This window comes from Perognathus longimembris, chromosome 18 (genome assembly GCF_023159225.1).
Source record: "Perognathus longimembris pacificus isolate PPM17 chromosome 18, ASM2315922v1, whole genome shotgun sequence".
NCBI lineage: Eukaryota > Metazoa > Chordata > Mammalia > Rodentia > Heteromyidae > Perognathus > Perognathus longimembris.
Genome location: NC_063178.1, coordinates 1334767 through 1359216, shown reverse-complemented (window position 1 = coordinate 1359216; position 24450 = coordinate 1334767). Strand labels below are relative to the sequence as shown.

General features: G+C 69.6%; 1 protein-coding gene across 3 annotated transcripts in view; it reads right to left on the bottom strand.

Moving 5' to 3' along the window:
• The window catches only part of Ntpcr (nucleoside-triphosphatase, cancer-related), a 25039-nt gene extending 2839 nt beyond the window's left edge, over positions 1-22200 (bottom strand). Inside the window, exons 1-6 of one of the 3 annotated variants that reach the window (XM_048367785.1) lie at positions 22155-22200; positions 21652-21814; positions 21205-21301; positions 19448-19657; positions 18884-18968; positions 17960-18845 (exon numbers count right to left, since the gene is read on the bottom strand). In XM_048367785.1, the coding sequence (XP_048223742.1) occupies positions 18900-18968; positions 19448-19657; positions 21205-21301; positions 21652-21814; positions 22155-22188 (573 nt within the window). In that variant the 5' untranslated portion in view covers positions 22189-22200 and the 3' untranslated portion in view covers positions 17960-18845; positions 18884-18899. The other 2 variants (XM_048367786.1, XM_048367787.1) reach the window with 2 other exon arrangements.
• Positions 22201-24450: the final 2250 nt, after the last annotated feature.

Below are 24450 nucleotides of genomic sequence, written 5' to 3'. Positions count from 1 at the left end.
TGGGGCGGCCCAGTGCCAGGCGCCAGGGAGGAGACGGCCAGGGAGGACCCTCCCCGGGCCCTGGCGCAGACTCCGCTGGGCTCATTCGGCTCACTGGACACTCGGCTCGGTGCTCCCTAACTTGAAATCCTGACGGCTTCCCGCGCTGTCCTGCCGAGTGGGGGCCTGGGCCGCTAAGCTCAGAGGAAGTGGGCGGTCCACTGCGCCGGGAGGACCAAGCCGGAGGAGGGGAGGGAGGGCACGTTGAGGGTGTGGGCAAAGGAAGAGCAGGTGGCCGGAGCCTGGAGAGCTAGGGAAGGGCAGGGTGGCGGCCAAGGCGGGGCTGGGTGAGTTCGAGGCCAGGTCTTTCTTCCTTGTGCGTACGGAAGCTCCGTGGTGAGTCTGTTCTCGGTGCTCTAGAGAGAGGTCCTTCCTCTTCCTATCTGTGTCTCTTTGGAAGGCAGTGGGGTTTGAACCCAGGGCCTGGTACTCATCCTGCCCCACCCCCGCCCCCACCCTGTGGTTCCCGCACCCTCCCCCCTCCTCCCCCTCTTCCCATGGAGTAGTCGCCGGCCCTCACCCCAGTGCCGTCTCCTCTGCAGATCCCGCTCCAAGCCTGGCTAGCACGTAGGGTCTCATCCTGACCTTTTACCTTTGTGGCTCCTTCTAGAACCAGGCGCGTGGATAATTCCAACACGAGGCTGGCGGTCCAGATCGAGAGGGACCCAGGTGAGGAGCTCTGGCCCCCCTCCTCCCGAGCCTTGTGCTTCCCTCCCTCGCAGAGGGCGGGCATCCGGAGGCATCGCTGAGCAGCGCAGGCAGTGTGGTCCAAGGGCTCAGCGTTCCCAGCCAGGGAGTCGGTTGGTTTGTTAACCATCATTTGCAGCTGGCCAGTAGTTGAAGCCCTGTCTGCCAGGGCCGTCGCCCCAGAGCCCAGGGGAGGAGAGGGTCTCGGGGGGCGTGAGGATGAGTGGAACAGCTCCTTTGGGATACGTGAGCTCTCACGTGGATGGAGGGAGTTTGGACTGAGGGCCTGAGCCCTGAATACAAGGCTGAGCACACGGCGCTCTACCACGTGAGCCGCAGCTCCATGCCTGGCCTTTTTTGGTAGTTAATTGGAGATAGTCTCATAGGCCTTTCTACTTAGGCTGGCTTCAAACTGCAGTCCTCAGAGGTCGGCCTCCCGAGTAGCTGGGGACTGCGGGCGTGAGCCACAGGTGCCAGCCCCTAAGTCTAATTTCACCTTGAGCGAGGGACCGCTCGCAGGGCGGAGCACGAGGTGCCCCGCGCGGACCCTTCCCTGTCTGCCTCAGGAAACGACGACAACCTCAACTCCATCTTCTACGAGCACTTGACCCGGACCCTCCAGGAGTCCCTCTGTGGGGACTTGCTCCTTGGCCGGTGGGGTAACTACAGCTCCGGCGACTGCTTCATTTTGGCTTCGGATGACCTCAACGCCTTCGTGCACCTGATTGAAATTGGAAACGGTCTCGTCACCTTCCAGCTTCGGGGGCTGGAGTTCCGAGGTAGGAGTATCTCCACGGCAGATGCTGGGGGTGAATGAAATGACCGTCTAGCATGGCAGGGATGACCCAAGGCAGGGGAAAGGTTGAACGAGACCTGGAGAGCTGGCCACCATGGCCTCCACTCAGGGCTTCTGATGCACGTAAGCCCAGGACAGCCAGGGGAGTGGGGACTCCGTCACACCTAAGTGCAAGGGCTGGCCAATCAGAGCACAGCTCGGATAAAGAGATTCCGTCACACCTAAGTGCAAGGGCTGGCCAATCAGAGCACAGCTCGGATAAAGAGATTCCGTCACACCTAAGTGCAAGGGCTGGCCAATCAGAGCACAGCTCGGATAAAGAGATTCCGTCACACCTAAGTGCAAGGGCTGGCCAATCAGAGCACAGCTCGGATAAAGAGATTCCATCACACCTAAGCCCATGGGCTGGCCAATCAGAGCACAGCTCAGATAAAGAGATTCCATCACACCTAAGCCCATGGGCTGGCCAATCAGAGCACGGCTTGATTCCTCTGGGAAAAACCAAGGCCAACCTAGTTCAGTTGGCTACAATACTGGGGATTTCCATGAGCAAATCAGCTGTCTCGGAGCTGCTGCTGTTGTTGTTGTTGTTTTCCTAATGCGATAGTTGCTGTGTGGTGTGAACAGTCTCCGGCAGGCAGGGCAGGCGCTCTGCCGATGGTGGTTGCTCCGTGCGTGCCGAGGCTCCGTGGCCGCTGCTTCTGAGAACCGGCAGCTGGAGTTCCGTGGTGGAGCAGGCCGGGCGTGACGTAGGGGAGCACACTCATTGGGGGTGTGAGAATTCTGTGGTGGGGCTCCGAGATGAACACCCCTGCAGGGAAGAGAGGGGGCGTCTCCTGGCGGTTTAGCGCTGAAGCTGGGTGGATGTGGTGCGGGCGATATGCATGCAGACATGACAGCCGAGGAGCTGGGGACTCACGGAGAAGACGGTTACCTCAGGGGTGCGGCACCCACCAAGGTGAGGGGCACCCGAGGGGTGACCCCCGACCTGAGTGTGAGGGCTGCTACGATGGGAGAGTGCAAAGATGGTGTGGGGGCGAAGGCCAGCTTGGCAGGGGAGGAGCGGCTGGAGGAGGGGGGTGGCAGCAGCAACAAGGCACCGGGTTCCCAGCCGCGGCCTCCGCGGGCAGTAGGGTGGCAGTGTCAGAGCCAGCGCTGGGGCAGTGAGCAGAAGCCAGTCCTAGCTGTGCAGAGCCTCCACCCGGCAGAGGCTCCCGTGGCTGTCACTTCCATCGCCACCTGAAGGCGTGCTGACCTGAAGAAGGCATGTCTCCAAGCTCTGGGGCGAGAATCTCTAAGCATCTGTGTTGCGGCCATCGTTCCTTCTGACACTGCACGAACCCGCACAGAGGGTTGTCTCTGTTGTGGAACAACAGCTTGCGTGTCTCAGGCACGCCTCCAAGGCCTCCATGAGCCTCAGGTCTGGAAAGAGTTACCTTCAAACCAGGCTATGGGGCAGGGCACAATGGCGGACTCTATAGGGTGACCAGGAGGCTGATTTCCCCCGGAGGGAACAGGGGTGCCAGCAAAGGCCACAGGAGGTGGCAGGCGCCGTCGCAGGGGCCGTGCAGAGCCAGGTCCCTGCGGTTTCTCAGCGCATCTATTTGGAGAACTTTTCCGTTTTCCCTGGGATTCCAGGGAAGAATCTCCAGAGCTAACTCAGTGGAACATAAGTTCTAGTTTCTATCACCCGTTCTAGGTGGTTTTCAGCCTTACTAGCAAACTTAACTAATCTTTGAATTCAAATCGTCCAAAGCTGATTAGATTTTAGTAGTTGGGGGAGGGGTCTCTCTTCTGCCTGCCTCCCTCCCTCAAAGGTGAGGTCTTTCTCCACTAGGAAATGTTTAGGTCTCTTGTGTTATCTAGTAGTGCTTATAGTGTAAGTGTATAGTGTATAGTGTAACATGGCACAGCGATGAGAGAGTGGCATGTTTCTCACCATTGTGTGGTTGACCAGTTGTCTGGGTGGGGGTGGGGGGGTCACATGCTGCCCCACCTGGCTATGGGCCAGTGTGTGACCCTGGATGCCACCCCCAGGACTGGGTGTGATCTTAGAACTCTGAACTGGCTCCACCTGGCTGCTCAGTCTCCACATCCTGGTGAGACCCAGGCGGCCTTTAGGATCTCACACAGAACAAGATGGATGCATGCAGGCCCTCCTCAGGGCCAGCCTCCGGGATAAGCGCCATCAACTCCTGCCACTTTGCAGTGTCCAGAGTCGTCTTCAAGAACAGCTTGGATTCTGGTGACTGCAGAACAGCCCTGTGGCTCTAGAGTGGCTCTAGAGCAACCCTGTGGCTCTACAGTGGCCCTGTGGCTCTAGAGCAGCCCTGTGGCTCTAGAGTGGCTCTAGAGTGGCCCTGTGGCTCTAGAGCGGCCCTGTGTCTATCTCGCATCGCCATGTGATGAGAGGAGCTGAGTGACTCTCTGGGGCCGCATGTCACCAGCACCAGGCTCCAGGCGCCTCAGCGGGGGGGGGGGGGGGGGGGGATGGTGACTTCCCATGTGCTCAGGCCCCGGGTCCCGTCGGCACAGCAGCGGTGTCTGCGGGGAACGGCGGCGGAGGCGGCGGAGGCCCTGGCCCGCACGCGCTGCCTTTGACGAGGTGGACGGGAGCTCGAGACACGGGGACTTTAGAAAGAGCCGTCGCCGACGATCCGATCGACTCGGCGCTTTCGATAGAGGAAGAGCTCAGTTGGCCTGCAGCGGCCCTGTGCTCACCTCCTCTGCAGTGTGCGCCGCGGCGCCCCCCCAGGTCTGTTCACGCCCCTGCGTGTCCCCCAGGTCTGTTCACGTCCCTGCGAGTCCCCCAGGTCTGTTCACGCCCCTGCGTGTCCCCCAGGTCTGTTCACGCCCCTGCGTGTCCCCCAGGTCTGTTCACGCCCCTGCGAGTCCCCCAGGTCTGTTCACGCCCCTGCGAGTCCCCCAGGTCTGTTCACGCCCCTGCGTGTCCCCCAGGTCTGTTCGCGCCCCTGCGAGTCCCCCAGGTCTGTTCACGCCCCTGCGTGTCCCGAGTTCCCGCTCCTCCTCTTACGGATGCTCCATTTGTCCAAGTAGCAGCTTCGAATGCAATGCCTTCCCCCCCAGGCTGGGACCGCGGATCACACCGCCCCGCCGGCGCAGCCCGTGCGCCCCCTTCTCTCCTCTGGGGGACAGTCTCCCCGGGGGCCAATCCCTGCCCCTCCCCCCCGTTCCCCGCCAGAGCTGTGGCGAGCGCTCGGCTTCCGCGTCACCTCTCTGGCTCCTTGCGGTTCACAGACAGACCCCCCCCCCCAGTCCCTTCCAGCGCGGCTGTGCGCTCCTCCCTCTCCCTCTGCTGCGGGACCCGGGGGCTGACGGGCGTGGCTGACGGGCATGGCTGACGGGCGTGGCTGACGGGCCGTGGCGAGCCAGGAAAGCACCTGCCGCTTGTGTGGTTGCTCCTGTCCCGGTCCCTCAACCTCCCGAGAGAACACCGGCCCGGCTCCGGCGTGCGTGTGTCCGGGCTCCGGCGTGGGTGTGTCCCGGCAGGCACACCCGCGTGCGGGTCATTTACACGTGCCATGCGTCCACACTCAGCCACACCAGGTTCACAAACACACACCCGGCGTGTCTCCACAGCGACTCTCCAAGGCAGACGGGGTCGCGTGCACGTGTCGGCCCACGAGGGCTGCACACACCCGGCTCTCAGGCCCGAGGGGGCAGTCCAGGGGCCGGGGCGGGCGGACGCCGTGGGGGGGGCCTGGTCTGCGGGTCGCTGTCTTCCGGGGTCCTCACACAGTGGGAGAAAGAGGGGAGGCTGCGCGTCGGGCATCTCTGCCCAGTGGGCCCGGCGCTCGTGACCCGCCCCCCTCCCCCCTGCCCCCCTCCCCCACGCCCCCTGCAGCCTCCACGGCCTGGGGGAGGGGGGGCTTCCAGATGGGGATTGTGAGGGGAAACCGCCAGCCCGCAGCGGGAGCGTCGCTTCTGGGGCCGAGGCTGGGCGGGGTCCCGGAAGGCCCCGGCTCCCCTGGTCTCTGAGCGCTGTGGGTCTTCCCGGGTGACTCCAGCTCCGGACGACCTGCAGCCCCGCACCCCGAGATGCGCCACCTGGTCGCCCTCCGCCGCAGCCCCGCCCCGCCCCCCGCCGCCGTGCCGCGAAGCCCTCCTGTAAGGACGTTGGTGCCGGAAATAGGCACAGCCCCCCCCCCCCCCAGCAATGACTCCATTCCTGTCCTCAACTCCGCCCTCTGCGTCGCTAGTGCAGCTCCAGGGGGACGGCGGGGCCTTGGCACGGCTCGGTCAAGACTTTCTGGAGTTTAGGTGTGAATGAGCGTGTCACACACACGCACACACACGCACGCACGCTGGCCGTGCACACAGGGAGCCAGCGGACGCCCGCGTGGCGGGACCTCCGGGATCTGCCGGGCACACGCTCAGGGCAGACGCTGATTTTCCCAACGTCCCGGTCGTCAGAACGAAGGCGCTGCACGCGCTCCCCAAGCTCACTCCTGAGAACACACCGGAAGCCGCCCGCCCGGCTCCGGGCCCCGGGACGCAGACGCCGTCGCCGTGCCGCCCGTCAGCGGCCACGGGAGAAGGGCGGACAGACGGCCCCGCGGCCCGGCACCCGTCCCCCATCCCCCCCGGCCGAGCACCTGTACCCCCTCCCCCGCGGCCCGGAACCCGTCCCCCCCTCCCCCGCGGCCCGGAACCCGTCCCCCCTCCCCCGCGGCCCGGAACCCGTCCCCCCCCCCACCCCCACAGCCCGGCACCCGTCCCCCTCCCCCGCAGCCGAGCACCCGTCCCCCCTCCCCCGGGGAGGAGCACCCGTCCCCCCTCCCCCGCGGCCCGGCACCCGTCCCCCCTCCCCCGGGGAGGAGCACCCGTCCCCCCTCCCCCGCGGCCCGGCACCCGTCCCCCCCTCCCCCGCGGCCCGGCACCCGTCCCCCCTCCCCGCAGCCCAGCACCCGTCCCCCCTCCCCCAACAGCCCAGCACCCGCCCCCCTCCCCCGCAGCCGAGCACCTGTCCCCCTCCCCCGCGGCCCAGCACCCGTCCCCCCTCCCCCACGGCCCAGCACCCGTCCCCCCCTCCCCCACGGACAAGCACCCGCCCCCCCTCCCCCGCGGCCCAGCACCCGTCCCCCCTCCCCCGCCCAGGCTGGGCCCGCCCCTGCTTCTGGGAGGTTAGAAGTACGCGCACGCATGCACACACATGCACGCATGCACACGCACGTGCACACACCACGTACACACACGTACACACACCACACACACGCACGCACGGTCGGGGGCCGTGAGGCCAGCCCCTCACCCACACACGCGCCAGCCTCCTGGCTTGGACGAAGCGCTGGCCCGCAGGCTCGGCCCGGGACGGAGCGGACGGAAGAGCTGGAGAGCGGGGTGGAGACGGAGGCGGAGCAGCGTGGGGGGAGGCCGGCCCGCACCCCCCTCCCCCCCCCCCCCCGCCCGTGACCGCGCCTGGGGCCCGGCCGCTCGCGGCGACCCCTGAGTGTGGAACCGAGATCCGAGTCGGGGAGGACGTGGGGGCGAGGCAGGGGGAGCGAGGGCGGAGCAGGCGCCGCGCAGGCTCCGTGCTCCGGGCCGGCCGGGGCGGGCTCCGTGCTCCGGCCGGGCCTCGCGGAGCCCTCGGCGGGCTCCGTGCTCTGGCTGGGCCTCGTGCCCGCCAGGCCCGGCCCTCGTGGAGCCCACAGCCTGGCAGAAGTACTAGTCACGGGGGCATCGCGGTCACGGTCCTAGGAGTAACCATAGTAACAGTGGCGTCGTCCGTCATTTTCCCAAGAACTCATCGCACAAACAGGGAGACACGTGTGGGCCACGCCGACGCCTTGAAGGGAAGCAGGCAGCGTTTCCTGGGCGACTGGGGTACTGCTGCGGCCTGTGGCTAGGTTACGAACCACGCCGGGACTTCCTTGTGTCCCCGTGTCCCCGGTGTCCCCGGGCCCCGTCTCCCAGCCTGCTCAGGCCATTCCCACGACGGTGGTGAGCACAGGTGCTGGCGGCTCGCCGCGTCGGCCCGCTCCGTCTCCGTGGAGATGTGGAAGGAGGCACGGAGCCCGTCTGCGAAGGCTGTCCCCCCGCCCCGCCCCTGCTTCCCACACGGAGCCCGCGGAACGCGGGGGCCCACGCCGTGTGTCCTCGCGGGGTGGGGGGCATCGGGGAACCCAGCGGACACCCCCGACCGCTCCAATCCCCCCCCCTCCGTCCACACCGCCCCGAGCCTCCCGTCTCCTTGGTTGTGACGCTGGCCTGGTCGGGCCGTCCACCCCCCGCCCCGTGACCATCCTCGCACGCTCTCAGAACGCGCGTCGCAAGTGCAAAGGTGCGGGTGGGGGTCAGGACGCGGAGCGGTGGGAGTCGCGGGAGGCCCGTGGCTGGCCGGGGCGTGAGGAGCACTGAGCCCGTCCTGGCTCGGGGCCGCCTCCCGGGGGGGGGGTGCGGTGCTCTGACCCGGCCCGCCGCCCTCGCGCTCTGTCTCCCCGGGCAGGCACCTACTGCCAGCAGCGGGAGGTGGAGGCCATCATGGAGGGTGAGGAGGACGACAGGGGCTGCTGCTGCTGCCGGCTGGGCCACCCGCCCCACCTGCTGTCCTGCAACGCGGCCTTCCGCCTGCGCTGGCTCACCTGGGAGGTCGCCCGCGCCCACTACGTCCTGGAGGGCTACAGCATCATGGACAACAACGCGGCCACCATGCTGCAGGTGTTCGACCTCCGCCGGAGCCTCATCCGCTACTACATCAAGGTGGGCGCGGCGGCTCTGGGGGGCCTGCCCCCGCTTCTCAACCAGAGACCCGGCCAGGCGAGCACGGGGGGGGGGGCTGGGACGGGCCCCCACCGGCCGGGCCTCGGCTGGTGGTCTACGCCCTTCCTAAGGCCTGTCCCGAGCCTGCCCGCCCCCCCTCCCCGCCTCCACCCCCAGGGGACTTGCGAGATGGGGACAGACGGCACTTACACATCGCAGAGGGCTGAGCACATCTTAGTGCAACCGCTGTACGGGGCCCAGCCGGGTTCTCTGTGCAGTGCGGTGTTTGTAACTATTCACACTGATTTCCCGAGGACATGGGTCCACACTTAAAGTTAGGTAGGCGAAGGAGCTCCTCCACGTAATCCTGGCGCCCAGGAGGCCCGGGTTGGGGGGACCGTGGCCAGCGGGGCCCAGGAGGCCCGGGTTGGGGAGACCGTGGCCAGCGGGGCCCAGGAGGCCCGGGTTGGGGGGACCGTGGCCAGCGGGGCCCAGGAGGCCCGGGTTGGGGGGACCGTGGCCAGCGGGGCCCAGGAGGCCCGGGTTGGGGGGACCGTGCCAGCGGGGCCCAGGAGGCCCGGTTGGGGGGACCGTGGCCAGCGGGGCCCAGGAGGCCCGGGTTGGGGGGACCGTGGCCAGCGGGGCCCAGGAGGCCCGGGTTGGGGGGCCCGTGGCCAGCGGGGCCCAGGAGGCCCGGGTTGGGGGGACCGTGGCCAGCGGGGCCCAGGAGGCCCGGGTTGGGGGGGACCGTGGCCGGGGCCAGCGGGGCGCGTCATGTCGGCCACCTGGGGGAGGGACGGGGGAGGGCAGAGTGCTGCAGGAGTTCTTCACAGAGCCCGCTCCGGGTCAGCAAGGGCGTGGTGGGGCAGCGAGGGACTCGCCTCTCACGCAGTTGCCACTGTGGCTGCTCGTCTCCACGGACCGCCGCTCACGGGCGGGCAGGGCTTTTGTGTCCAGCTGGCTCGGACCGGCGATCAGCAGACCTTGGCCTCCTGAGCGGCCAGGGTGGCAGGCGGGAGCCATGGTGCCCGGCCACGGGGGCTCCCGCGAGCGCCTGTCGGGGAGCGCTCCGCCCGGCCCCTCCTCCAGCGCAGCGCAGCCCAGCACGGCCCCGACCCCCGCCCTCCCCCAGCACAGCGCCTCCCCTGGGCTTCCTGAGAGCCCGAGGCTGAAACCCCGCGGTTGTGTGGTTCTGTGGCCCCTGCCCCCCCCCACGCGGCAGGGCTGTGGGGTGGTTCTGTGGCCCCCCCACGCGGCAGGGCTGTGGGGTGGTTCTGTGGGCCCCCACCTGCCCCCCCACGCGGCAGGGTGTCTGCAGCGGGTGGGTCCCGTGCCCCGAGGCTGGCAGAGGCCCACTGGGTGCCCCGCCCCGCCCCGCGTGGGCACTGGCGGCCCCGGGGTGGCCGGGTGGCCCCCGGGACCCCGTGCCCCTCGGCTCACCCTCCCGGCACCCCGCTCCCGCCCGCAGAGCATCATCTACTACGCGGCGGGCTCCCCGAAGCTGCCGTCCTGGGTGCGGAACGAGGCCCTCCTCGCGTCCCTGCAGCCCTTCGCCAAGTGGCACCACGTCGAGCGCGACCCGGCGCTGTTCCACGCGAACACGGACGACGACTACGTGCCGTGTCTCCAGGGCGTCACGCGCGCCAGCTTCTGCACCACCTACCTGGAGTGGATCCAGCACTGCGCCCGGCGGAGGCAGGAGGTGCGGGGGGGGAGGGGGCGGCCGCGCCGTGCAGCGAGCGGGAGAGGCGGGCGGGACGCGGCCCTGGTGCCGGGCGACACCAGCCACACGGGACGGGAGGGCTGCTCCGCTCGGCGCGGGGCAGGATCTGCGCAGGGGAGCGCGTGCGTGTCCGGGGCGCGGGGGCAGGGCCGCCCGGCTTGACGCCTCCGGGGCGTGGAGACCTTGCCTCCGTGTGTGTGTGGTGTGTGTGTGTGTGTGTGTGTGTGTGTGTGTGTGTGACACGCCCCGGCGGGGTTTCCGAGCTGTGCGGCCCTCACTCCACTCCGGGCCGCTCCCCGTGACCGGTGATCAGATAGGGACCATCACCCCTGCGGTGACCTTCCCGCTCCGCAGTGAAGCCGGGGAGAGTGGCCTGTTGTCCAAGGGAGGCGGAAGGAGAGCGGGAGACAGGGAGGGAGGGGGGAGGGAGGGAGGGAGGGAGGGAGGGAGGGAGGGGGGAGGGAGGGAGGGAGGCTCTCAGTGCCTCTCGGTGTCTGGAAGGTGCTGGTGGAGCCCCGGGGCTCAGGCACGGGAACCTGCTCAGCGCCGATGAGGGGCGGCGTGTGCTCATGGAGGGTCCCCCCCCCCCATGGCACCCACCCCGTGCTTCTTGCTGAGTCCCTGCGCGTGGAAGATGGGAAGGGCAGCGCGTGCGCGTGGCAGAGCTGCTTGGGGAGGGCGTGGGAGGCCCTCCCGCGGGCCGCGTGCTCCCAGGTGGGGGCGCTGGTCTGCAGAGGCGGCCCTGGCCCCCCCGGCCCGGCCGGGGGTAACTGTGCGGCTGGGGTTGCTTGGTGCCCGTTTCCCAGGGCCTCCCCGCCTTTCCACTGTGCACAGAGCCCGCCTGGGAAACGGAGCTCCGCCGCCCCCCCCCCCCCCGCCACTCCCCTCGGGGTCTGCACCACACACACACACACACACACACACACACACACACAGGGCTCGTGCAGGCGCACTTCCGCCGTGGGACAAGACCGACTCCGTGTCCTTGCTCTCCCAGCCTTCCAAGGCCCTGGGCAGCGTGGACAGCGACGAGGACTCTCCCCTGGTGACCCTGTCCTTCGCGCTGTGCATCCTGGGCAGACGCGCGCTGGGCACCGCCGCCCACAACATGGCCGTCAGGTACCGGGGGGCTGGGGGGCTCCAACAGGCACAGGCGCCTGCCGTTTCCGTTTTGACCGGATCCGAATCCGCCGGTCCTTGTGTTGATCCCGGAGCCGGGCTGACGGGTTTCGTGGCGCTGCTCCGCGGGGTGAGCTGGGCGGGGCCCGCGGGCGGCTGCTCCTCGGGGTGAGCTGGGCGGGGCCCGCGGGCGGCTGCTCCGCCCTGGGGTCCTGCCGGCCTCCGCACAGAAGCGCCCCGCCCGCGGGCAGGAAGCTGGGCCCCGGGCCGTGCGGGCCTGCTGAGGTTCACCGGCTCCCTGCGCCCGCACCATCTCGCCCAACGCCTTACACAGCGGGCGCTGGGGAGCCGTCAGCTCCGATCCCCCGGTCCTGGGGGGGGGACCCCTCCTCTGCGCCCCCGGTCCCGGCCCTGCTTTGCCCGTGGCTGTGGGGCTTGACGGGCGGAAGGCGCGCTGCTGAGTCCGCAGACTCGCTGTGAGCCGCTCCCCTCCGCGGACAGCGCTCGGGCTCCTCTCCTCCCTGAGACGAGCGCGGCGTGCAACCTCTGCGTGCGCAGGTGTGTGTGTGCGCAGGTGTGTGTGTGCGCAGGTGTGTGTGCGCAGGTGTGTGTGCAGCGGTGCGCGAGCGCCACCCCGCGCGGGGTCTCAGCGAGGAGCGGGCCCTGGGCACCGTCCTCACCCTGGCGTCGCGGGGGCCGGGGGGCCTCCTCGGCGTCTTACGCCGCACCGGGCCCCGGGTGGGCTCGGGTCTCGCGCGGGTGACGCGGCCGCGGCCGGGCGGCTTCCCCGCGCTCTGCCCGGCCCGGGCCGGCTTCCTCTCCCGGCTGGCAGCGGCGGGGTGGGCCGCGGGCTGGGAGCGCCGTGGTCACGCCAGACCGTTTGCAGCCTGGACTCCTTCCTGTACGGCCTGCACACCCTGTTCAAGGGCGACTTCAGGGTGGCGGCGCGGGACGAGTGGGTGTTCGTGGACATGGACCTGCTGCACACCGTGGTGGCCCCCGCCATCAGAATGGCCCTGAAGCTGCACCAGGTGAAGGCGCTTGGCCACCGAGTCGCGTCCTCGGTCCCAGCCGGAGCGGGGACCCGGGCCTCGGGCTCGCTACGCCGGTGCTCCACCGCGCGCACCCCCCGCTCGTCAATTCTCCTTCCGAGGCAGGCTGTAATGTCCCCAGGGGCGGCACAGCATCGATGGCTTTCCTGCCTCTCACGGGGCTGGATTGCAGGCACGCATCCCCGTGCCCAACCGCAAACCCGCTTCTGAAAACCACAGTGGAAACCTGACGCTCTGGGGGAGCAGCCTTGGGAGCCGGGCGCTCCGGGGGAAGCAGCCTTGGGAGCCGGGCACTCTGGGGGAAGCAGCCTTGGGAGCCGGGCACTCTGGGGGAAGCAGCCTTGGGAGCCGGGCGCTCCGGGGGAAGCAGCCTTGGGAGCCGGGCGCTCCGGGGGAAGCAGCCTTGGGAGCCGGGCGCCCGCCCTCGCTCGGCCTTGGGGGCGCGTTCACCACCCGCTAACGAAGCCTGCGGCGTGGCAGACCCCCGGCACGAGGCCTCCGCCCCGAGTCGCTGCCTGGCCAGGCACCCGGGCAGCATGGGCGAGGGCCGGGGAGCAGCCGAGGCTTGCGCTTGGCACCCAGTGCCGGATGCGGGGGGCGGGGGGCCCCCTCCCAGGTGCTGAGCCGGCAAGCGGTCGGGCCCCCCCGGGCTCAAGCTGGCTCCTCCCGCCAGGACCAGTTCACCTGCCCCGATGAGTACGAGGACCCGGCCGTCCTGTACGAGGCCATCCGGGCCTTCGAGAGGAAGGTGGTGATCTGCCACGAGGGGGACCCGGCGTGGAGGGGCGCGGTGCTGGCCAACAAGGAGGAGCTGCTCACGCTGCGGCACGTGGTGGACGAGGGCGTGGACGAGTACAAGGTCATCATGCTGCACCGGGGCCTGCTGAGCTTCAAGGTGATCAAGGTGAGGCCCGCGGGCCCGCCCCCGAGGGCTGCGCGCGCCCGCCACGGAGGGCTGCGCGTGCCCGCCACGCAGGGCTGCGCAGAGCGCGCCGGGCCCGCGTCCCCGCCCCCGTGGGTCCCGCCCGGCGCCCTCGGCGCAGTGGCCTCTGGGAGCTGTAGCCGCGGCTGGGGCCTCTCCGGCCCCCGGGAGCCAGAAGTCCCGCAGAGCCCCGCGGACGGAGGCGCGGGACCCGGCGGGCACGTGTCCCGCTCGCAGGCGCCCTCCTCCCGGGCCTCCGCGCAGCTCTGAGCCGAGCGCGCGCTGAAGCGGAGCCTCGTTCGCGTCCCCCGCGTCTCCCACGCCGAGGGCGTCGCGTTGGGCCCGGCCGGGTGGAGCCGCGTGGGCGAAGCCTCAGCCCGGCGCCGCCCCCCGCAGGTGAACCGCGAGTGCGTCCGCGGGCTCTGGGCCGGCCAGCAGCAGGAGCTCATCTTCCTCCGCAACCGCAACCCCGAGCGCGGAAGCATCCAGAACAACAAGCAGGTCCTGCGCAACCTCATCAACTCCTCCTGCGACCAGCCGCTGGGCTACCCCATGTTCGTGTCTCCGCTGACCACGTCCTACCTGGGGACCCACAGGCAGCTGCAGGGCGTCTGGGGCGGGCCCGTCTCGCTGGGCGCCGTGAGCGCCTGGTTCCGGGCCCGGTGGCTGAGGTAGGGTTTCACGGCAGGGGCCTCTGCCCCGACCCTGGGGGGCCGGGGGGGGCAGGAAGAGCTCTTGCGCTGTTCCAGGGCTCAGACACGGCCGTGGTGGGGCCCTGGGTTCAGACACGGGCATGGTGGGATTCCGGGGTTCAGGCACGGGCATGGTGGGATTCTGGGGTTCAGACACGGGCGTGGTGGGATTCGGGGGTTCAGGCACGGCTGTGGTGGGGCCCCGGGTTCAGGCACGGGCGTGGTGGGGCTCTGGGTTCAGACATGCCGTGGTGGGATTCCGGGGTTCAGACACGGGCGTGGTGGGATTCCGGGGTTCAGACACGGCCGTGGTGGGGCTCTGGGTTCAGACACGCCGTGGTGGGATTCCGGGGTTCAGACACGGGTGTGGTGGATTCCGGGGTTCAGACACAGGCGTGGTGGGATTCCGGGGTTCAGACACGGCCATGGTGGGGCTCTGGGTTCAGACACGGGCGTGGTGGGATTCTGGGGTTCAGACACGGGCGTGGTGGGATTCTGGGGTTCAGGCCCGGCCGTGGTGGGATTCCGGGGTTCAGACACGGGCGTGGTGGGATTCCGGGGTTCAGGCCCGGCCGTGGTGGGATTCCGGGGTTCAGACACGGGCGTGGTGGGGCCCCGGGTTCAGACACAGCTGTGGTGGGGCCCCGGGTTCAGGCCCGGCCGTGTAGCAGTCCACCGCGCAGGCCTCGCTCGCTGACGGGACACGTTCCCGGAGGTGGCGGGTGACACGGCCCCGCACGGACAGCCGTCGCCCGTCCCGAGCAGCCGGCTGGCCCCATCCCGCGGGCCGCGCCGCCGGGGGCAGGGACGCAGCGGCTTGGTCCCCGCAGGGTGCGCAAGGACTGCAGCGCCGGCCAGCGCAGCGGCAGCCACGCCGAGGACGGGGACGGCGGGGGGGCCCCGGGCGCCGACGGCCGGGAGAGCGGTGCGGACCGGCCCAGGAAAGGGGGGGCCCCGCGCTGGCCCTCGCCTCGCGCGGGCGTTCCGAGCACAGGTGGGTGCGGCGGGGCCTCCGCGCGGTCCCGGGCGTCCAGGGTGTGCGCCCCTCCCCCTCCCGCCCTCCTCCGCGCCCCTCCGCGCGCTGCCAGCATCTGGGGGGGGTGGAGGGAGGGGAGGAAGGGCGTCGGCGGGGGGGGGGGCTGGGAGGCCCCGCACGCGTACAGCCCTGTCTCACCAGCCCCGCACGGGCTTTGCCAGCCGGACGTGGCCCCGAGGGGCCGAGCGGGGGACGGGCTGAGGAGGGAGCTGCGTCCCGGCCCCCCCGCCCCCCCCCCCCCCGCCCGGCCCCCCGCAGTCTCTCCCTGGTCTCGTCCTTTCCCTTCCTCCTCCCCGCCGCTCCTCCCAGGAGGGCTTCACGGGCACGGCCCCCGCCCCGCGCGGTTCCCCACAGCCCCCCCTGCCCGTCCGGCTGACGGCTCTCCTCCCCCGGCCCCCAGGCGGGACGAAGGGCCGGAGCCCGCCGGTGCCGCGGCCGGCCGCCCTGGGCTCCCCGGGGCCCCTGGTGGCGAGCCGCCAGGCCTTCCTGCAGACCTCGTCGTCCGAGCACGAGCTGGCGCCGCGGCCGTCGGGCGGCCGGCTCTCGCTGCACACCTCGGCCGCGTCCCTGCACTCGCAGCCGCCGGCCGCGGGCGCCGCGGGGCCCCCGGGCGTCCGGGAGCGCGCCGAGGCCCTGATCCGCCGCAGCCTGGGCTCCTCCACCAGCTCCACGCTCAGCTTCCTGTTCGGCAAGCGGAGCTTCTCCAGCGCCCTGGTCATCTCGGGGCTGTCGGCCGCCGAGGGGGGCAACACCAGCGACACCCAGTCCTCCAGCAGCGTCAACATCGTGATGGGGCCCTCGGCCCGGGCCGCGGGCCAGGCCACGCGGGTAAGGCTGCCGGCGGGGGGCGAGGGGGGGACGCCTTCCCAGGTCCCCTCCTCTCCTGCCTGCAGGGACCCCACGCGGTCACCAGGGCCGCCCTCCCGTGGGGCCCCACACACACGGGGTCCGGGGCCGCGGCCTGTCATCTCCGGGGTACGGCCCGGGCCCCAAGACCCCGGCCACGCCTCGGGGACGCCTTGCCCGCCCTTCAACCCTGCCCCTCCTTCACAAGATGCCACTCCGTCCCGCGCCCCGCCTGCTGTGGGCCCCGCTCCGGGGTGTACTTCTGGGAGTCTGGCCGCTTCCAGCACGTAGGGCGGGGCCTCGGAGCACCCCGACTCCCGGGCCCGCGGGGGGCGGGGGACACCACTGCTGGGGCTCGGGGTACACAGGGAGGCGGAACCGGGCGTGGGCCCTCCGGTCTGTGTGGCTACCCGGCAGTCCCGCCCCCCTCCCGGCCGGCGCGGCCCCCGGGCCCTGCCCTCCCCAGCCCCCCCCCATGGCAGCGTGGCAGGCGTGCAGGGCACGCCCGCGGCTGAGCCGTCCCCCCCCCCCGTCTTGTCTTTGGAAGCATCACTCGGAGCCCTGCGAGCCCACGGAGGCCGCGGAGCAGCGCCGGCTGCCCGAGCGAGGTCCGGCGGGGACCCTGGGCGTGGTGTGCAGGAGAGCCAGCCAGGAGGACATGGGGCTGGACGACACGGCCTCGCAGCAGAGCGCCTCCGACGAGCCCTAGCCCAGGCTCCGCGCGGGGCTCCCGGTCCCCCCCCCCCAGAGCCTCCGACGAGCCGTAGCCCAGGCTCCGCGCGGGGCTCCTGGTCCCCCCCCCCCCCGCCCCCAGAGCCTCCGACGAGCCGTAGCCCAGGCTCCGCGCGGGGCTCCCGGTCCCCCCCCCCGCACCTCCGACGAGCCGTAGCCCAGGCTCCACGCGGGGCTCCCGGTCCCCCCCCGCCCCCCACCCCCAGAGCCTCCGACGAGCCGTAGCCCAGGCTCCGCGCGGGGCGCGGGCTCCCGGCCCCCCTCTGCTGTCCCCCCCACCCCACCCTGGAGCCCCAAACCCAGAGAGCCCCTTCCAGGGGAATGAGGACTTGTCTGCAAGACAGAATAGCTTTATCTCAGGTTCTTAAAAAAATAAAAAAGTCACGTGACCTGGGGCGGGGGGGGGGGGGAGGGGGGGCCGAGGAACACGCCGCCGCCACCCCGCCCCAGCCCTGCACAGGAACTTGCACACAAAAGCCATGCACTATCTCCAAGAGCGCGCGCGCGCGAGCCACCCCGCCCCCGACGGCAGGCCAGCCTTTCGCTAGATAATCCCCACTCCGCACTCACTCTCTTCACCCTGAGAGCGGGGCGCACGGCAGCTCCCCGGCCTCGAGAGCGGGGCGCACGGCAGCTCCGGCCTGGCCGGTGGGTCCCGTGCGCTGCGGGGGAAGCGGAGTGGAAGGAAACCTTGTTTCCTGCCTGGCTCTGCAGCGGACGAAACCAGGGCGGCCCGGCCTGCAGAGCCGCAGCCACGCGCCCCCCACGCGGCCCCGCGCCCCCCCCCCAGCAGCGGGGGTAATGCAGGGCGCGGGTCCAGAAGCAGCTGCTCCAGGCGCCCAGCCCCGGGGCTCCCCGGGAATGCATGCGGGTCTCCGGGGCTCCCCGGGAATGCATGCGTGTCCTCCAAGCACATTTGCACACACTTCTCTTTGGGAAGTAAACCGTTTACAGCCGCTGCGTTGTCTGCCTCCTGCCTGCGTCCCGCCCGCTGTGCCGTTCCTGATGCGTGGGAGGGCCTTCCCGTCTCAGGGCGCACCTGGGTAGCGCGGAACCCGGAGTCTCGCTCGCGGGGCGGGCTGGGCGCTCACACTCCGAGGGTGAGGGTCACGGTTGCCGCCAAGCGGCGGTGCCGCCCTTCAGAAAGACGCCGGCGAGCGCGGGCCAGGCACGCACCGGCCCTGGTGCTCCCGGGAACTCCACGCGGGAGCTGACGGGGCAGGGTACCAGAAAACCCCTGGTGCCCGGAAGGGGGTGGTAACCCTCCCCTCCCCTCCCCTCCCCTTCCCTTCCCTCCTCTCCCCTCCCCTCCATTCCTCCTCCCCTTCTCTCCGTTCCTCCCCTTCTCCCGTTTGCTTCCCTCTCTTCCTCCACCCCTTTTTCCCTTCAAGGTAGGAATGAGCAATTAATAACTCCACTAGCAATGAATAGCCCTGTAGTAGTAATTAACGGCTCTGTCACCGGAAAGTGCCATGGCTAGGCTCGCTGGACGGGCTTATCCGCAGCTGTCGGTCGGGAGACGCCGGCTGAGCCCCCCCCCCCCCCCCACGTGCCTCAGTTCACCTCACACCTTTATAAGGAATGAATGAGACAGGTGAGAAGCGGAAACAGCTTTCTTCAGAGAAAAAAAGACGGGACACGTCGCTCGAGCCGCTGGGGCTGGGCCGCACCTGGAGAGGCGGCTGGCCGCCACAGCACGTGGCGCTCATTAGGAGGTGACTTCCTCTCCCCACCCCAGCACACCGCCGGAGACGCCACAGACACCCCCGTCATCCTGTAATTTGCTCCAATCACACACAAGAGGAAACACAGCCTCCTGCACGAGCCACAGAGACCGCCTGTCACGCAGGCCCCCAACACGGGGCGCAGGTGGATCCCGAACATCAGGGAAAGCAGCGGCCCAGCGTCTCAAGCAAGGTCCTGAGGTCCCGGAGCTGGGAGGCCGAGCCGGGCCCAGCAGATGGCGGTGCTGGACCCCGGGTCTCTGAGCCCAGCAGGCGGGCGGTGCTGGACCCCGGGTCTCTGAGCTTGGGGCTGAGCCCAGCAGGCGGGCGGTGCTGGACCCCAGGTGTCTGAGCCCAGCAGGCGGGCGGTGCTGGACCCCAGGTGTCTGAGCTCAGCAGGCAGGCGGTGCTGGACCCCGGGTCTCTGAGCCCAGCAGGCGGGCGGTGCTGGACCCCAGGTGTCTGAGCCCAGCAGGCGGGCGGTGCTGGACCCCAGGTGTCTGAGCCCAGCAGGCGGGCGGTGCTGGACCCCAGGTGTCTGAGCTCAGCAGGCAGGCGGTGCTGGACCCCGGGTCTCTGAGCCCAGCAGGCGGGCGGTGCTGGACCCCAGGTGTCTGAGCCCAGCAGGCGGGCGGTGCTGGACCCCAGGTGTCTGAGCCCAGCAGGCGGGCGGTGCTGGACCCCAGGTGTCTGAGCCCAGCAGGCGGGCGGTGCTGGACCCCAGGTGTCTGAGCCCAGCAGGCGGGCGGTGCTGGACCCCAGGTGTCTGAGCCCAGCAGGCGGGCGGTGCTGGACCGGGCTGCTGAGAGCTTCACTTCCTGCCGCTCTGCACACAGGAGAGGATCTCGGACAAAAGGTGATTTCTGTTCTCCTTGGTGACCTGTGGGAGAAAGCCACGGCTCAGGCCCCCGTCCTCAGGGAACAGTGACACCGCGCCACCGTCTGCGCCTGTGGTGACACCTCAGGTCCCCAGTGTCCGTGGATGGAATCTGAACAGCGGCCAGTGGCAGGTGGACTCGAAGGGGCCTGGATTGCAGCCACACACGCGGGGGCCAGGGTGCGCCTGGCTGCTGGAGGCCTCGGGGCCGTGTGGGTGTGCTTCGGGAGGTGGGGGGCTCTGGAGCCCCCGGGGGGTCCCGGGCTGGGGGCCTGCGCACCTCGCGGGGCCTCGAGTGCGGCTCGCGTGGCTGAGAAGCCGCCGGCCTTTCCACTTGAGCTGCTGGGCCCGTCGCCGTCGGGCGGGGCCGTGCGGGGCGCGGGACGGGGGCAGGGCCGGCCCCTGCGGGCGCTCTGGACAGCGCCCCGCCCGTGCTAGCGGTGTGGGCAGTGGGGGGGGGGCAGCGGGCGCCGTGCACTCACGCTGAGCACCGTCACGTCCTCCCGGCTCCTGATCTCCTCCACCAGCGCCAGCGGCTTGCCCTTGGGGACGGGGATGGTGCCCAGGATGACCGTCCCGGGCGCGCCCAGCGCCTGGCGGACTGCCTGGATGAAGGGCTGGCTGAAGAGCTCCATCTTGCCGATCTCGTCGATGACGCACACACTGTGCCCTGGGCCTCCGCCAGAACCTGCCTAAAGAGGCACGCTGTCACGGGGCGGGGGGGGGGGGGGGACACACCGGGCCCCGAGCCCCAGCCACTCGCCAACCATCACCGCAGGCCGGGGGCTCCGCCCTGCTGGCTGGAACGTTCCGCCTGGACCCTCCCTCCCTCACACAGTCATCCCAACACTCATTTTCTCCCTGTCTTCTCTCCTTTTGGGGCTCCTCAGAGCCCGGCCTTGGTCTCAGCTGAGCTGGGCCTTCCGCTGCCCCCTCTGGCTCCTGCCGTCCCCACAGCCGCGGTGACCTTGTCACCAGCCCGAGAGACAGGGGTTCATCTGTTTATCATGACCCCCAACCCGACCCAGGACTACTGGCTAAGTATCTGACAGTCTCAAAAGACGGGTCATAAATAGTCAGGAAAACCAAAACTTGGTTCTTTGACAAAGTTATCTATGTTAGTACATCTTCAGCCAGATGGGTGAATAAAAAGTAAACTTATATAGCAAACATGAGAAATGAAAGGAGTAACGCGGCCAGCCTTATAAAATGATAAATAAGTAATAGGTTAGATGAAACTGAAGGATTACTAAAAGGCACAAACGACCACTCAACCAGAAATAAGAATGAGGCAAAGGTGTACCAGGTAAATGAAGCGAGGCCAAGCTCCAGAGACTCACACCGTGATCCCAGCTACATGGGGACAGAGAGCTGCGGATCAGCGTCTGAAGCCAACCCAGGCCAGAAGCCTACGAGGCTTGAATCCTCAGCTAACGAGCAAAAAGCTGGAAGCAGAGCTATGGCTCAAGTGGGAGAGCACCACACGGGCTCGCCACACCTGGGAACAACACGCCACACCGGATACAACACGCCACACAGGGGCTCGCCACACCTGGGAACAACACGCCACACCGGATACAACACGCCACACAGGCTCGCCACACCTGATACAACACGCCACACCGGATACAACATGCCACATAGGGGCTCACCACACCTGATACAACACGCCACACCGGATACAACATGCCACACCGGATACAACACGCCACACAGGGCTTGCCACACCGGATACAACATGCCACACCGGATACAACACGCCACACCGGATACAACACGCCACACCGGATACAACACGACACACAGGCTCGCCACACGACACACAAGGGCTCGCCACACCTGATACAACACGCCACACCAGATACAACACGCCACACCTGATACAACATGCCACACGGGGCTCGCCACACCTGATACAACACGCCACACAGGGGCTCGCCACACCTGGGAACAACACACCACACCGGATACAACACGCCACACCTGATACAGCACGCCACACAGGGGCTCGCCACGCCTGGGAACAGCACGCAGGAAGACCCCTCTCTGGGACGTGGCCAGCGGGGGCGTCAGAGCACAGACGGCTCCGGCCGGACGCGCGTGGCAGTTCCTCAGTCAGAGCCACAGAGGACACAGTGCGCGTTTCCAGCCCCGCGGGCTCCTGAGGGCGCAGAGCCGCTGCTGCGCGTGGCTGGCAAGCTCCGCGCGCCCCACGGGAGGGCAGCGCCCACGTACTCACACTCCTCAGGACGGGGAGCGCCAACTGCTCCAGAGAGGCCACGTCCACCACGTACGGGCCCACGCGGCACCCCGGCTTTCCCGGCAGGGGCTCCGGCCTGCAAGGAGAGGACCCCGTGAGGATTCCGCTGGGAGCAGGGCCGCCCCGGGCCCCAGGGCCCGCACCCACAGCACCCACAGCACCCACAGGCCAGAGGCGCGTGGCTCCCGCCCTGGGTTTGCGGGACGGCGCCGGCCTTGCTTTGTCACTGGACGGTGTTTCCTTTCTGAGAGATTTCTCGATGCCCAAGGTGCATGGGGTCCCCAGGCTCTTCGGGGGAGGCAGCACCCCCCCACCCCCCATGAATTTCAGTGAAATCAGATGGAGGACGCTCTCCAGATGGGGACGGAGCGGCTTAGAGAGGAAGTCCCGCGGAGGTGAGGCCTCCCCAGCAGCAGGGCAGCGTACCCCACTCGCGACAGAGGCCCTCGAGCTCCGGACAAGGTGACCACGTCGAATCCCACCCGGCGGCCGCCCTGCCTGACCTCTTCCGTGTAAAATCCATCCACCGGCACCCCGGAGCGCTGCAGAGCGCGGCTGGCTTTCTGGATCAAGGTTGTCTTGCCGACCCCTGGGAGGCGGAGGGAAGCGGGGCGCAGTGCGGGAGGCGTCGGCGGCGTGGGGAGGCCCGCGGGGGGGGGGGGAGTGGGGCTTCCCCGGGGCGCCCGCTCAGCTTCCCCCGCCACCCCGGGAAGGGGAAGGGCCCCGCGGGGACCCGGGGGCCCCGCTGGGCGGCCCAGGAGACCCGCCGCGGGCCGCGAGGGCCGGGAGGGCACCGAGGGAGCCCGGGCCGGAGGGCGTCGGGGCCCCGCGGCCAGGCCGCCGCGCCGGGAGCTCCAGGCCCCGGCCCCGCCCCGCCCCGGACACCCCCGTGGCGGACTCGCCCGCCCGCCCGCCGACCCCGCGGTCACCTGGGGGCCCCGTGAGGAACACGTGCCGGGCCATGGGCGGGCGGGGCGGGCGGTGCGGGCGGTGCGGGCCGGGGCGGGCGGTGCGGGCGGTGCGGGCCGCCAGCGCCTCGGGTCCGGGTCAGGAGCGCGGCCGGGCCCCGCCCTCCAGGAGACCACGCCCCGAGGCGGCGGGCCCCGCCCCTCCGCGGAGGGCACGCCCCCTCCGCCCGCAGTTCCGGCGGTGGCCGTGGGGGACGCAGGCCCCGTCTCCTAGGAGGCAGGCCCCGCCCCCGGAAGCCTCGTCCGGGGACGCGCATGCGCGCGGCGTCCTGGGTCCCGGAGCCGCGCGGCCCGGCCGGGGCCCCGCCTCCCCGGGCGCGGAGGTTCCGCCCCGCGGCGGCGCGTGGCCGTCGCACGGCCTCGGAGTCTCGCTGGGCTTGGACCCTGGGGACGCGCGTGCGCCAGGCAGGCGCTCGCACCACCTCCCGCTGCCGAGGCCCAGGCCGGGTCGGGGTGACCGGTAACCCCCGGGGAGACCGCGGCGCGGGGACTTCCGCCCGCGCGGCCCGGCCCGGCCCCGCCCCGGCCCCGCCCCGCCCCGGCCGCGGCTCCCGAGCCGGAACGACCGACCGATCGGAAATGACCCCAGGACCAGCGGGCCAGCCCCGCGTTCCCCGCGGCTCCCCGCGCACCGGCCCCCGGGCCCGTGCGGGGACGCCAGGACCGAGCAGCCTCAACTTCTAGAAGCTGCCCGGGCTCCGGGAAAACAGCTTGTTTGGTTTCTCCGTCTCCCCCTGCCCAAGGCTGGCCGAGGGTCAGAGCTGCACGATCCCCCGCGTTAGAAACCCGGGCAGCTCCCGCGAGCCAGCCAGCTGGAAGGGCCCCGGCCCTGGACGCCAGAAGCGACAGCACCGAAGGAGGAGGAAGGCTTTCAGAGGGACGGGCCCAGGACAGGCCCACGGGCAGGCACCGGGGCCCAGGACAGGCCCACGGGCAGGCACCGGGGCCCAGGACACAGGGACGGGCCCAGGACAGGCCCACGGGCAGGCACCGGGGCCCAGGACACAGGGACAGGCCCAGGACAAGCCCACGGGCAGGCACCGGGGCCCAGGACACAGGGACGGGCCCAGGACAGGCCCACGGGCAGGCACCGGGGCCCAGGACACAGGGACAGGCCCAGGACAGGCCCACGGGCAGGCACCGGGGCCCAGGACAGGCCCACGGGCAGGCACCGGGGCCCAGGACACAGGGACACGCCCAGGACAGGCCCACGGGCAGGCACCGGGGCCCAGGACAGGCCCACGGGCAGGCACCGGGGCCCAGGACACAGGGACGGGCCCAGGACAGGCCCACGGGCAGGCACCGGGGCCCAGGACACAGGGACGGGCCCAGGACAGGCCCACAGGCAGGCACCGGGGCCCAGGACAGGCCCACGGGCAGGCACTGGGGCCCAGGACACAGGGACAGGCCCAGGACAGGCCCACGGGCAGGCACCGGGGCCCAGGACACAGGGACAGGCCCACGGGCAGGCACCGGGGCCCAGGACACAGGGACAGGCCCACGGGTAGGCACCGGGGCCCAGGACAGGCCCACGGGCAGGCACCGGGGCCCAGGACACAGGGACGGGCCCAGGACAAGCCCACGGGCCGGCACGGGGTCGGCCCCGCTTCTGCTTTACGAATCTCTGAGCAAAGAATCTTTTGTTTGCCAAATCATATGGCACTTGTTCTGGTTTGACTCCCTCTCTGATGAGTAGGAACCGCCAAATCGCTGCATCTAATGAGGATTCGGTGGCTGATCTAGAGAGCTGGCAATTGCGTACCCCTCCCTCCATGCTCCCCCTCCTCTCTCTCTTTTCCTGCCCTCCCGTCCTCCCTCCCTTCCCCTCCCCCATTTTGTTCCAGATAATGTAGTAAATCGTAGAGATCAAACAGACATTTGGAAATGCTTCTGTCTTGAGAAGATTATGTCAAAAATGCAAATGTCTAAGAATTACACACACACACACACGCGCACGCACACACACACAGTGCCTTTATACGAGCTCCCTGGAGAGTTTTTAAGTGATAAAGACTCGAGCAACGGGACCAGTTTCTAAAAATACACTTGGTGGAAAGGCATACCAAACATATTCCACAACAGGTTCATAATATAAAAAATGCTAAAGCTAGCACTGGTGGCTCTCACCTATAATCCTGCTGCGACTACTCAGGAAGCTGAGATCTGAGGAAAGGCAGGAAAGTCGGTGAGACTCTTAGCTCCAAGTAACCACCAAAAAGCCAGAAGTGGAGCTGTGGCTCAAGCGATAGAGCGCTAG